This window comes from Grampus griseus, assembly GCF_964374135.1.
Source record: "Grampus griseus genome assembly, chromosome: 8".
Classification (NCBI taxonomy): domain Eukaryota; kingdom Metazoa; phylum Chordata; class Mammalia; order Artiodactyla; family Delphinidae; genus Grampus; species Grampus griseus.
Window position 1 is genome coordinate 72,461,927 of NC_139002.1, and position 12,576 is coordinate 72,474,502.

At 54.5% G+C, this 12,576-nt stretch overlaps 1 protein-coding gene across 1 annotated transcript in view; it reads left to right on the forward strand.

Annotated features, from left to right (window-relative positions):
• Window positions 1-12,576, forward strand: part of OTOG (otogelin) — a gene marked incomplete at both ends in the record, with an annotated part of 85,477 nt that overhangs the window by 72,056 nt on the left and 845 nt on the right. Inside the window, 12 exons of the mRNA XM_082660099.1 lie at window positions 42-236; window positions 436-648; window positions 1,245-1,349; window positions 1,546-1,653; window positions 2,338-2,439; window positions 5,152-5,250; window positions 6,538-6,578; window positions 7,813-7,888; window positions 8,014-8,192; window positions 8,967-9,071; window positions 9,255-9,374; window positions 10,669-10,714. Coding sequence (XP_082516225.1) covers window positions 42-236; window positions 436-648; window positions 1,245-1,349; window positions 1,546-1,653; window positions 2,338-2,439; window positions 5,152-5,250; window positions 6,538-6,578; window positions 7,813-7,888; window positions 8,014-8,192; window positions 8,967-9,071; window positions 9,255-9,374; window positions 10,669-10,714 — 1,389 coding nt within the window. The remainder of the gene's footprint in view (window positions 1-41; window positions 237-435; window positions 649-1,244; window positions 1,350-1,545; window positions 1,654-2,337; window positions 2,440-5,151; window positions 5,251-6,537; window positions 6,579-7,812; window positions 7,889-8,013; window positions 8,193-8,966; window positions 9,072-9,254; window positions 9,375-10,668; window positions 10,715-12,576) is intronic.

A 12,576-nucleotide genomic window follows, 5' to 3' on the forward strand; every position in this document is an offset into this window, starting at 1 on the left:
GGTCTGAGCTCAGGCTGGTGCCCGCTGCTGTGCCCCTGCAGCCTTCCTGTGCCCCAGCGACTCCACATACCAGGCATGTGTGGCAGCCTGTGAGCCCCCTGAGACGTGCCAGGATGGGTTGCTGGGCCCGCTGGACCCAGAGCAGTGCCAGGTGCTGGGCGAGGCCTGTGTCTGCTCTGAGGGCACTATCTTGCACCGGCGCCGCTCGGGGTTCTGCATCCCCGAGGAGAAGTGCGGTAGGTTCCTGCCCTCCTTGGGCAGGGCCCTCTCCTCAACCTAGGGTCTCCTTCACCCTCCTGCTACCCATGGCTGAGGCCCCCTGCAACCTCCAGGTCTACTCTGGGGGTGGTCAGTTTCCCAGGGAGGGTCTGGCCTGGGACAGTCTGGGTCTCCCCACCTTCCTCAGTCCCCTGCACCCCGCCATGCCCACTGCAGCCTGCACGGACAGCACAGGGGTGCCGCGGGCCCTGGGGGAGACCTGGAACAGCTCCCTCAGTGGCTGCTCTCAGCACCAGTGCCAAGCTCCGGACACCATCGTCCCAGTGGGACCAGGCTGCCCAGAGCCCCGCCCTGAAATCTGCCCACGCTTCGGGGAGGTGGCTCTGCTCCTGCCCACCGAGGATCCCTGCTGCCTGGGGACTGTTTGCGGTGAGTCCCACCCTGCACTTCCCTAGACCTCAACTGTAAGATGGTTAAAAGGCTCCAGCTCTGCCTCTTAACCTTGATGGATAGGATAAGACCTGGAGAAATGAAAATGTCTTATGGGGGTGTGTTGGGGGGAGTGGAGGACCTGCGGTGGGGTAGGGGAGCTGTGCCCTATGAGTCAGCGTGGGGCACGGCTTAAAGGCACGGGCTCTGGAGCCAGGCAGCCTGGTGGATGCTCCCGCCACCACCTTGCAGCCTTGTGACCTCAGGAGATCATTTAACAGCCTCCGTGCCTCAGTCAGTTCTGTAACATGAGGCTGATAATAGTACCCACCTTCTGGGTCGTTATGAGAATGACAGAAGTTGATACTGATCTAGTAGAACAGCAGTGGGCATATGGCCCAGCTCAATGAATGTTAACTCTGATTGCTCTTCTGTCTCAGTCCTGGACCCTTTGTGACCCTCAGAGGCCCCCTCCAAGAACATGGGTCCTGGAGGCTAGGGGAAGTACTGGGGGCCAGGTGTCCAGGGGCTGGGCATTGCTGGAGGCTGAGGGAGTCCCAGCCTCCAGGTGACAGTCCCTGTGGCCCCTGGGCCAGTGTGTAACCAGACTCTGTGTGAGGGCCTCGCCCCCACCTGCAGCCCAGGCCACCGACTCCTCACCCACTTCCAGGAGGACTCCTGCTGCCCCAGCTACAGCTGTGGTGAGAGGTCCCAGCGTGGGGGATAGGGGAGGATACCTACCACCCAGGGGCAGGGAAGCCCTACAGCCGGGCGAGGGGAGCAAGGACAGCTCTGGGGACTGGGTTCTGGCTGGAGATTAAAGCAGAGCTAGGGTGGGGGTCCAGGTGTGGCCATGCAGGGTCTGCTTCCAGTGCCAAAATTCTGTCTTTTCCCCAGAGTGTGACCCAGACCTATGTGAGGCAGAGCCGGTCCCCAGCTGTCGCCAGGACCAGACCCTGATTGCGGGCCGCCTGGGGGATTCGTGCTGCATCTTCTACTTCTGTGGTGGGTCGATATGCCATCAGACGTTAACATGCATGCCTGGATCACAGCCACCTCCTTCCTCACCCCTGCTTCCCTGGGTGGCTGGGAGGAAAGGGTGGGGATCTTCTGGTGAAGTGGGCATGGGGAGAAGGGTGAGATCTCTGTCCAAAAGGAAGTGTAGGAAGAAGAGGAAACCACCACCGCTTCACCCCATACATTACTGAGCACAAGAAAATTGGTGCTTGTTCAGTGTAAGAGTTTAGGTGGTTGTGAGAGAGAACTTCCAGGTTCTGCCTCCAGGACAGGTTACACAGGACTGTGGAACATTGCTAGTGTTACCGAACCAAACTTGCGTCCTCTCGTCTGCATGCAGTACAGCCAATCTACTGACACTGGGATGGGATGAAGGAAAGTGCAGTGTTTATTGCAGGTGCCAAGCAAGGAGAACAGGTGGCTAATGCTCAAAAGACCCAAATTCCTTGCTTGGCGCCTGCAATAAACACTGCCCTTTCCTTCATCCCATGCCAGTGTCAGGAGATTGGTGGTACTGCACACAGGTGAGCAGACCCAAGTTTGGTTCGGTAATGCTATGAGTCTGGCTCCTGTCACACCTGGGGTTTAGGTGCCTCCCCCAGCAACCTGCTCTGTACCATGTTCCCCAGGAGAGGTACTTCCTTTGACAGCGGTGCCCTTCTCTCCCCTCAGTCTGTGGCGACTGTCCAGATCCCATCCCCAAGTGTCAGGAAGGGGAGGCGCTCACCGTGGACAGGAACACCACGGAGCTCTGCTGCCCTCTGTACCAGTGTGGTGAGTCCTGCTGGATGTGGGGGCCAGGGCCGGAAGGGGCTCCAGGGACCTTCACAGAGTCCTCACCCTAGGACCAATGGGAGTTCAACAGGGGGCAACAGGGAGCCCCCAGGTGGCGAGCTCTGGGGAAGCAATGGAAGGAGGCCCCACCCAAGGAAGCTGGGCCAGACCCTGGGAGCTGGATGGCAGGGGTACAGGCTGTCACATAGGTGGCTCTGAGGCTTCCTAAGGAAAGTCCCTGCTCCCTCCATGGAGGCTCCCAGGGGCCAGGGGGAGGCCTGGGTTGAGGGACAAATGCTTAGTCTACTCTCATTCTCCCGGCCTGGATCCACAGTCCTCATTCACTGACTGACCCAAGGCCCCTGCCTCGGGGTCCCTTTCGCCACTGTTACCATAGTACCTGCACGCGGCTGTATTTTGAAGCCTCTGAAGCTCTTTTATTTTGCAATGATGACTAAAAGTGAGCCCTTTCTGATATTTTTACAGGACGTAACACCTGTATGTAGGATGTACCTTAACATAGTACTGTATACTGTGCACAGTGTACTGTACCTTAATTGTGCCTAATAAGCATAGTACAGCCAGCATCACGGACTTTAAGCAAACCTAATGGATGAAAATTAACAAAATGTTTAAATTTCAATATGACTTAATTTACAAAAATTCCTTTCCCTACCGACTGTAGGAAAGATGTGAGGTAGACTGCACTGGCACAGAGCAGTGTAGGGCGGGGCCTCCTCCAGGATACCCCAAGGGCAACCCCGACTGGTTCAATGTCAAGAACCAACTTTGAAACAATGTAGGCTCCCACTGAGAGTTCCCCAAAGGGCTTGATACCCGACCAAGTAGCTCCACCTGGGGGCTCAGAGGCCGCTTGTCATAAAGTGTTTACAAAGCTCATCTGAGGGGAGGATCAGTGTCCTTCCTCTCCAGCCTCTCTCCTCATCTCTCCTCCTCAGCCTCCCTCTTCCTGTTTCTCATAAAGTACTCTGGCAACGTGGAGTGAGTACAGGCATATGGAGTCAGTCAGCGTTTTGAGCCCCAGCCATTTACTAGCTGTGTGGCCTGGGGCAGTGTACAACCTCTCTGAGCCAAGGTTCCTCATTTGTGTAATGGTGATAATAGTATGTACCTCGAGGGGCTGTTGTGAAGCGTAGAGATAATATATGTAAAGTGTGTGCTGTGTACATAGTACCTTAATATAACACTGCTTGGCATACAGTAGGTGCTCAATAAACAGAGGCCATCGATATTATTACCTTGTCCCAGTCTTCATTATACTTTTCTTACAAAAGCACTACCAAAGCCTTGTAGAAAGTACAGAATCCAAGTAAATACAAGAAAATGAAAACACTATTTTCCTACCTCCCAGCCATTTCATTGTCAGTATCCTCCAATTCAGTACAGATCCTTCTAGATATTCTCCCCCTTTAGGTAAGTCTGTTTTACCAAAATGAGGTCATACTGTACATGCTCTTTTTTAGCCAGGTATTTTCAGTTAATGATGTTTACCTTTCATGTTGATACATTTTCAAGTCATAGCATGCCAGTCCATGGTTTTTCTGGTCTGTTCAATCCAGGATTCCATCCAGATCCACACATTAACATTATGTCTCTTAAATGTCTTTTAATCTAGCACATGTTCTTTCTTCTGTATGATACTAAATTATAGAGTTTGGGCTATGGTCCTGCAGAAGGTCTCATGTTCTGGATTTATCTCGTTTCTTCCTCTTGGAACCATTTACCTTGCTCTTCTGTCCACTGTGCTTCCTGTAAACTGGAAATTAGATCCAAGACTTGGTGGCTTCAAATTAAAAATCTTTGGCTACACTGTCCTCGAGCTTCATAGGACATCACACCAGGAGACGCGTGCTCTGTGGTTGAGCCACTCTAACCGGGGTTCACGTTGGCCCTGGATTAGGGTGGTAGCTGTCTGATCTGTCCATCTTACATTTACAAATTTCCTCTTTCAACCAGAAAGTAACTGGTTATTTGGACATTATACAAATGTCCTTCTCCCTCTACCTCTTATGTTTTTGAAGCACTAATTAATACTCCTTACCTGTGCCAATAATTTTTTTTTGTAAATCAAATAAGTTTTACAATCTTTCACCTTCAGCGTTGACCCTGGCACCTCCCCTCTCCACCAAAAAGGTGTGTCCAGGGATTCCTTGCTCCTTGCCTTGGTCTCTCAATAAATGAGAATGGCCGAGGAATCCTAAACTAAGAGGGGACTGGCTGGAGAGCAGGAAGAAGGGAAGCGTGAGCCCTAGAGTATAGCATCTGCGGAAGCAGAGCAGGCTCCAGGTGGGCTACAAGAGGGTGACGTCTCCACAGCGCAGGAGAAGCCGTGTTCTTCTTAGAGAGAAACTGTCCCATCAGCGGAGCTTCACCTGGTCACCGGCTCCCCTCTGACCACTTCTCTCAGGGTGACACAGCATCCAAGGGAGGGAGGCCCAGCTGAGTGAATTTAAGGTTCTGACACTGTCAGGTCGCTAGTGCCTCCCAGGGCAGAACGAGGGCCTCCTGATGTAGTTCTACGGGGAGCCTTCAGTAGGCCAGTCTTCTCCTCTGGACCCCAGAGGGTGTCTGAGGACATCGGGGGGACCTTGGAGGAGCTAGGAGGTACCCCTCCTTATCCAGTGTGTTTCTGAGGATTCCAGCTCCAAGGTGTCTGTGGCTGACGTGTCCCCTGCCTCCCTGCCCATGCAGTGTGTGAGAGCTTCCGCTGTCCCCACATACACTGTGTCATGGGCACTGTCCTGGTGGAGGTGTGGAGCCCAGACCGCTGCTGCCCCTACAAGTCCTGTGGTAAGTCCCCGCACAGGAACACCCCTCCCAAAAGGCGGAGATCCAGGCCCCTGGGGGGAGGGGGAGCCGGGCCACCACTGTCCACTCGGCTCAGATTCGACCCCTCCAGAGTCACCAGAGGGAAGCCGCCAAAATGGCCCTCCCGCTGCACCCGCTCCCTGAGTGCTGAACATTCTTTGCCTCCCCAGGATAAAAGAAGGAAAAAAACAACTTCCTGTTCCAAAAAGGAACTTCTCCACCTTAAAAAGTCTTTATTGCAACCATCTGATAGTAAATATGATTCTGTTCAAATTCGCCTCAAATCCTTTTGAGAAGCAGGCAGGGAGTGGCAGTGATCAGTAATGAACACCTGCGAGCTTTGTATAAAAATGTTTTTCAGGGACCTCCCTGGCAGTCCAATGGTTAGGAGGACTTCGCCTTCCAATGCAGGTGGTGCAGGTTCAGTCCCTGGTCGGGGAGCTAAGATCCCACATGCCTCGGGGCCAAAAAATCAAAACATAAAACAGAAGCAATATTGTAACAAATTCAATAAAGACTTTAAAAATGGTCCACATCAAAAAAATCTTTTTAAAAAGATGTTTTTCAAAAAAAAAAATTGAGAAACTCTGTTTCTCAGCTTGCTTTTTCAGATCCTCACTAGAATGTAAACTTCACGAGGGCAGGAATTTTAGTCTGTTATATCCATGGCTTTGTCCCCAGAACAGAGAAAAATCTCGGCATATAGGCACCTAAAACTATTTGCTGCATGAATAGATGACTCCCACGTGTGTTTCACAGCCGCTGTGACCTTGACTTCTCCTCCTCCTGAAGCTAGAACTGCTGGAGCCCTTACGTTAGTCAGCGGTGCCTCGGCTATCAGCTCCCTCGCAGCTTAGAACTGGACCTGCTCACGGGCGAAGCCTTGGAGTAGAGCTCAGCTGGCTGAGCATATATATATTTAGGAAATGCAGATGGTCACAAATTCCACCCTTGCCTTGTTCCTTCCTGGAGAGGCCCCATTCTGCTCTAGAATGTGCTCCGGAGCACGGGGAGGGATGAAGCCCAGGTGACGGAAGGGAACCTGGTATTGATCCATCTACCTGTTTATCCTCCCTGCACATTCTATGTGGAGCTCGACATTTGGACCCATCACGCCCCACCTGCCCAACCAGGGGAGCTGCAGTCCCTATGCGCGATGGAGGGCAGCTAGAGGAGGAGCTGCACCTGCAGTGAGGGGTCTGGGAGGCTCAGGGGACTCCCACCTGGACACCTCTGGTGAGGTGGGTCCTGTCCCCTCCTGTTTTTCAGAGTGTGACTGCGACACAATCCCAGTGCCCCGGTGCCATCTGGTATGAAGACCCTGCTCCTCCCCACTCCCCCTGGTCTGCCTCCCCCTTTTTCTTTCCTTCTCTTTCCCTTCTCTTGGAGACCCTATTCCTTTAATCTAGTGCAATGAGCCTTGAATTGCAAGTCAGCATTCTCATCCCAAGCTCTGCTGTCTGGGCACAGTGCCCTCGCTTGTAAAGTGGGCCTGATCATGCTTCAGAGTTGTGGTGAGGATTAAGTACTATGATGACGCTGATGCTGATGCTGGTGATGATGCTGGTGGGGATGCTGGTGGTGATGCTGGTGGTGATGCTGGTGATGATGCTGGTGATGATGCTGGTGGGGTTGCTGGTGATGATGCTGGTGGGGATGCTGGTGGGGATGGTGCGGGTGGTGGGGATGGTGGGAATGATGATGATGGTGATGATGTAATGGTGATGGTGGGGATGGTGGTGGTGGTGGTGAAGAAGATGCTGCTGCTGCTGGGGATGGCAGGGATGATGGTGATGGTGATACTCATGACGGTAGCTAATGTTTACCTAGAGCTAACTATATGCCAGGAACTTTCCTAGGCCTTTTATGTCTATTATCATATTAATTCTCACGACAGCCCAATGAGATTGCGTCTATGGTTATTTCAATTATACAAACAAGAAAACTAAGGTTAAGGTCATGTAGCTAGTAAATCACGGAGCCAGGATTGCAACCAGGATATCTGACTCCAGAGAACATGCCCTTAACCACCAGGCTGCATGGCCACTGAGAGAAGTGAAAATACTTTAAGAAATGGAAAGTTATGCTTAAAGTTATGTTTGCTACATGATTTTTTGGATTATAAGTCTTCCCTCTTTCCCACCTAGCCCACATTTTCTCTCATTTTGTCCCCCATCCCATCCTCTTCTCCTTTTAACTGGTGAGAAGGAAGGGAAGCGTATGAGCCGGGCAGGGCCGGCAGCCATGCAGGGGGTCCTCGCTGATGTGGCCAGTGGGTGCTCAGAATGACAGGGGAGTCCTGAGGCCCGGGAGAGGACACGCGGGGAGACTCGGGAGCCACATGGGCATCCTCGAGGGAGGGTGACTGAGCTCACAGGGTGCCAAGGGCCCCCCTGGCTAACAGGCCTGCCAGCCCCTCCCCGCCGCTGACTCCTGCCCACTGCAAGGAGACGACTGACAAGAGAGGGCCCCAGGTGGCAGGCTGCTCCCGACGGTGGGGCTGGGTCTCCTCGCCTGGGGTGCTAACGGCCTCTGCCCACCCAGTGGGAGATGTCCCAGCTGGACGAGGCGTTCATGCAGAGCGCGGAGAACGTGTGTGGCTGCACCAAATACGAGTGCGGTGAGTGGGGAGGGGGAGCCGGGGAGGTGGGGCAAGCTGAGTGAGCCAGGGGTGGGCCAGCCGGCCTGGGGCCAGTGTGGGCGCTGGGCTCTCGGTGACTGTCGCCGCCCTGCTTGCCCATCCAGTGAAGGCCCCCGTGTGTCTGAGCCGCGAGCTGGGGGTGATGCAGCTGGGCCAGACGGTGGTGGAGGTCTCGGCAGAAGGCGTGTGCCACACATCCCGCTGCACCACCGTGCTCGACCCTCTTACCGGCTTCTACCAGATCAATACCACCTCCGTGCTGTGTGACGTCCACTGCGAGGCGGTAGGGGGCAGCGGCGCAGGACGGGCTGTGGGGGGCCATGGGGAGCTGGCCTGCAGACCCTTGGTGCTCTGGGAATCAGAGGGGCCCTTCAAGCTCCACCAAGCTCTTCGGATGAGTCTAGAGAGTGGGCATTGGGGGAACCTCTGAGACCTCTGTGGAAAGTGCTGAGGCCAGGAGGGGAACAGCAAGAGTGAAGGCCTGGCAAGGGTGAGCATTTGACAGAGAAAGCTCACATTTATTGAGCACCTACTTATGCCTGGTGCGGTCCCTATCCTCTTGGTTTGTACTGCTACCGTTTGCTGAGTGCTTCTATTGATACGTGCCCAGTACTGAGGGCAGTGACTGGCTTCTGTTAAGGGCTAAATAAGTATGAGTTGAATAAAAGGGATTGGAATTATTCCCATTTTTCAGATGAGAAAACTGAGGTTTAGGGAAGTCCCGCCATTTGTCAAAATTGCCACAGGAACTGGCACTCAAACTAAAGTCTATCTGGAATCAAAACTGCCATCCTTAATTACCAGCAAGGCCATCTCTTTGTCCACTGGGGCTGGGTTTAGGACCTGCTGTCTACCCTTATATCTACCCTGAGGCTCAGGGTAGATATAAGGATGACCTCCTGCCTGAGATGCAAGGAGGCTGGAAATTTCCTTTCTGAGCATCTGCAGGGGGCCTTTCTCTGGGTTCTGGGCTCAGGGACAAGCAGACAGTGGGAGAGGCAGGAGGGTGGAGGTGGGTATGTGGCTGAGGCCCGTCACGACTCTCCCTGTCCTGCAGAACCAGGAGTATGAGCACCCGAGGGACCTGGCGACCTGCTGCGGCTCCTGCAGGAACGTGTCCTGCCTCTTCACTTTCCCCAATGACACCACCTCCCTGTTCTTGGTATGCAGCCCCTTAACTGCGCATCCCGGGAGGGGACACCTAGGACCAGGGCCCAGGGCTGGGAACAGATGGGGTCCTGGGCAGTGCCAGGTCCTGGGCTGCACCTGTCTTCGGAGCTGTGCCCTATCAGTTCACTAGGGCCATCGGCCACAGGTCCCCATTGGCTACCTCTGTGCCCTCTAGCCCGGGGCATCCTGGATCGCAGACTGCACCCGCCACCACTGCAGCAGCACGCCCCTGGGCGCCGTGCTCGTCCGCTCGCCCATCACCTGCCCACCACTCAACGAGACCGAGTGTGCCAAGGTCAGTGCTGGCCGCCTCCCGCGCAGCGTGGCCTAAAGCCAGGCGCAGCAGCTGTCTTAGTGGTGGCGGTGGGTAGGGGCAGGGGTGTCTTGTGGTGTGGGGGGCTGTGGAAGGAGGGCTCCCTTGGAGCCTGGACCTGCCCTGCCACCCCAACTCCACATCTTTCCGTGTATCTTTGCTCTGACCACATCGCACCACATCCTCACGCATCACACCACATCCTCACACCTCACAGGGCCATGCCCAGATGCACGCAAACATACACTGTCGCATGTTCTAGGCACACTCACATACACACCAACACGGGCAGTCAGCTGCTCACAGGCACCACACACTCCACAGGGACGTTAACACCTCGGCAAGCCAGTACACATACCACGCACTGTCACACGCCAAGGCACGCTTGCACGCACACACCACACAGACACACAGTTCAGTCCTGCGATGGGCTAACAGGGGTCCAGCACTAGCATGGACAGCTGTCACTATGGGCACGCCTCAAGGAAAATGATTTCCTGGAGGGTTTGGGGTTATTGTTGAATTATTAGAGTTCTTGACGTTAATATTGGGCATTTAAAGATTTCTGGTCTCACTTAGAAAACAATTACACACATCCAAGCATTCTCTCCACACAGACACACACATGCAAAATCACACATGTACACACATGTATGTGCTCACAAAACCACACACATATACTTAGACCCACGCTCACACACGCATACACACAGACACACACACTTATTTACAAAGAACTGTCACATCCATCATTTTATCAATTTCACAGTAGAGGAGGAGGGCTATCAGGAATCATTGCCCCATTTTAGAGATGGGAAAACTAAGTCCAGAGCAAAGGGGTAGCTTATCCAGGGCTGAGATAGAGCCCAGGCCACTGACCCAAGTGGGTCAGTCCCTAACCCCTTCTCTCCCTGACCTTCTGTGCAGGAAACACTAAGGCGGACGACAGTACTGGGTGGGTGGGGTGGTGCATAAGGAGAGCTGCCACTGGAAAAACAGGAGGCCCTGGCGCCCTGCACCATCTTTACCCAGCCTCCAGCCTCAGTGCCAGTGTCCCAACCAATTGCGTTAGCCCCCGTGGCTCTCAGTGGCCAGCTCAGGGGCCCCTTCCCCCTCTGGCCAGGGCCTGATGGGCAATGGGGCCTGGAACTCCTGCCCTGGAGCATCATGGGAGGAAAGGAGTCTAGACTCTAGCAGTCTTTTTGCCTCTTGCTGGGATTCTTGGCTCCTGGCCTAGTATGTGGTCTCCTACCCACCTCTCCTCCTCTCCCTCTAGGCTGGGGGCTCGGTGGTACCTTCCTTGGAAGGATGCTGCAGGACATGTGAGTGAGCATGGCGGAGGCCAGGGGTGAGGGGCTCTGGTGGGGGGGACAAGGTGTCATGTTGGGGCTCAGAGGGCCAGGTTCCTGGCCTGGCGCCTCCAGTGGTGGCTCTTCAGGGGTGAGTAGTTGAAGGGATAACACCCCCGCCATGGGGCTCATGGCACAGACACAGATCTGCAGGTGGGCAGGGGCCATGCTCACATCCCTATCCCAACAAAAGGCCTCTGCTCCTGTTGGAGACGGGACATTGGGATGTTGGGTCCAGGAGGTCAGTAACTGACCAGCTGCTCTGCCACCTCCTGCCGTGGCCTGCCATGACCTCCAGCCACGATGCCCCCACATGAATTCCCCCTGTGGTCAGGAGCCGTGTCATGGAGGTGGCTTCAGACCCATGGGCCCCCAGACTGAGTCTGAGTGAGAGCTTGGTGCGTCTGTCCTCACCCCTGGCCCCTGGAACCTGCAGCCCCAACTGCATGTGCGTGCATGTTCCAATCAGCCTTAGGACCTTTGCCCACGTGCCTCCCATCCCCCAGGGCCCTCAACCTTTCCTTGGAGAATTTTGGACCCTGTTATGTTCACTTCACATATTCCAAGGAAACTGGGCTCAGTGCCTCATTGGCTGATCTCTGACCCACAACTCAATGTTCCCTGAATGTCCCGTGTGCTCCCTGTGACCCGTGTCCCTCTCCCCAGGTTCCCCGGGGACCCTGTTTCCTGTGGTCCCCGTTAGCCCCGCCTCTCCTCCACGGGTTAGTGTCCACTGCCACCCAGGTACTCCTCTCGGAAGCCCGCGGGACTGGAGGCGTGTAGCCGCGTTGCTATTTCTGCCAATGTCCCTTCTGCTAGGTGGCCCTGAGCTCTGGGGGTGGGGGAGGGGAGTGTGGTGCCCCTGCTCCTTGCCTCTGGCAAAGGCTGTAGGGCCAGCAGTGCATGCTGGGTAGCACGCTGCACCCCTGGGCTTGCATGGGAATGCTTCAGCAGTGCCCGCTCTCTTGGTGCCCAATGCCCAATGCAACCACTGCTTTGCTACTGCTGGTTACTCAGCTGGTCTCAGTCCAGGACCCTGAGGCCATGGCCAGGACAGTTCTCAGTTCTCCTGTCTCCTGGGAGCAGAGAGGGAGGAAAAAGTGAACTTAGCTCTGGCCAGGAGACCTCCAGCCGGTGTGGTCAGAAACCTACTTGGTGAAACCCAGAGGCCAGAAGAGGGGATTCCACCCCATTTCCCACAGGCACCCCGGTGTCACAGAGGGAGTCTATGCATCTGGCAAATATTTATTTAGCACCAATACGTCAGGCCCTGTTCTAGGCACTGTAGACACAGCATAAATGACACAGCCCCATAGAGCTGACGTTCTAATAGGAGAGACAGAAGAGCAAGTGAAATTACAATAAGATGGGTGCATCTGGTTTTATGGGCGCTGAAATTTATGCAGTTGGTGGTGGGGGGGCTTCATTAAGAAAAAGAACACAAACTGACAAATCCATACCGAGGTATGAAAGTGAAGATTTATTTAGAACGAGAGAACTCACAACAAATTGTGGAAGGAGGCTGTGCAAAGGAAGACCCTAAAGCTTACATGTCAAGAGCATCATTGCAAGGGTGTCTCTCAGGAAGGTGACAGTGCCCTGGATAGAAATAAGGAAGGGAGAGGTCAGGGAGGGAGGCTGGGTGGAGGGAGGATGTTGTAGTTTCAAGAAGAAGATCAGGAAAGGCCTTGGTGAGGCAGTACTTGAGCAGGGGAGGGTGTAAACGAGCCATGTGATTGGCTGTCTTTGGGAGGCATGGTCCAGGCAGAAGAAACTGCGTGCTTATCAGTTTCCATCTCTGTAACAGCCGTGTGAGGTGGGTGACTCCCGGCCCT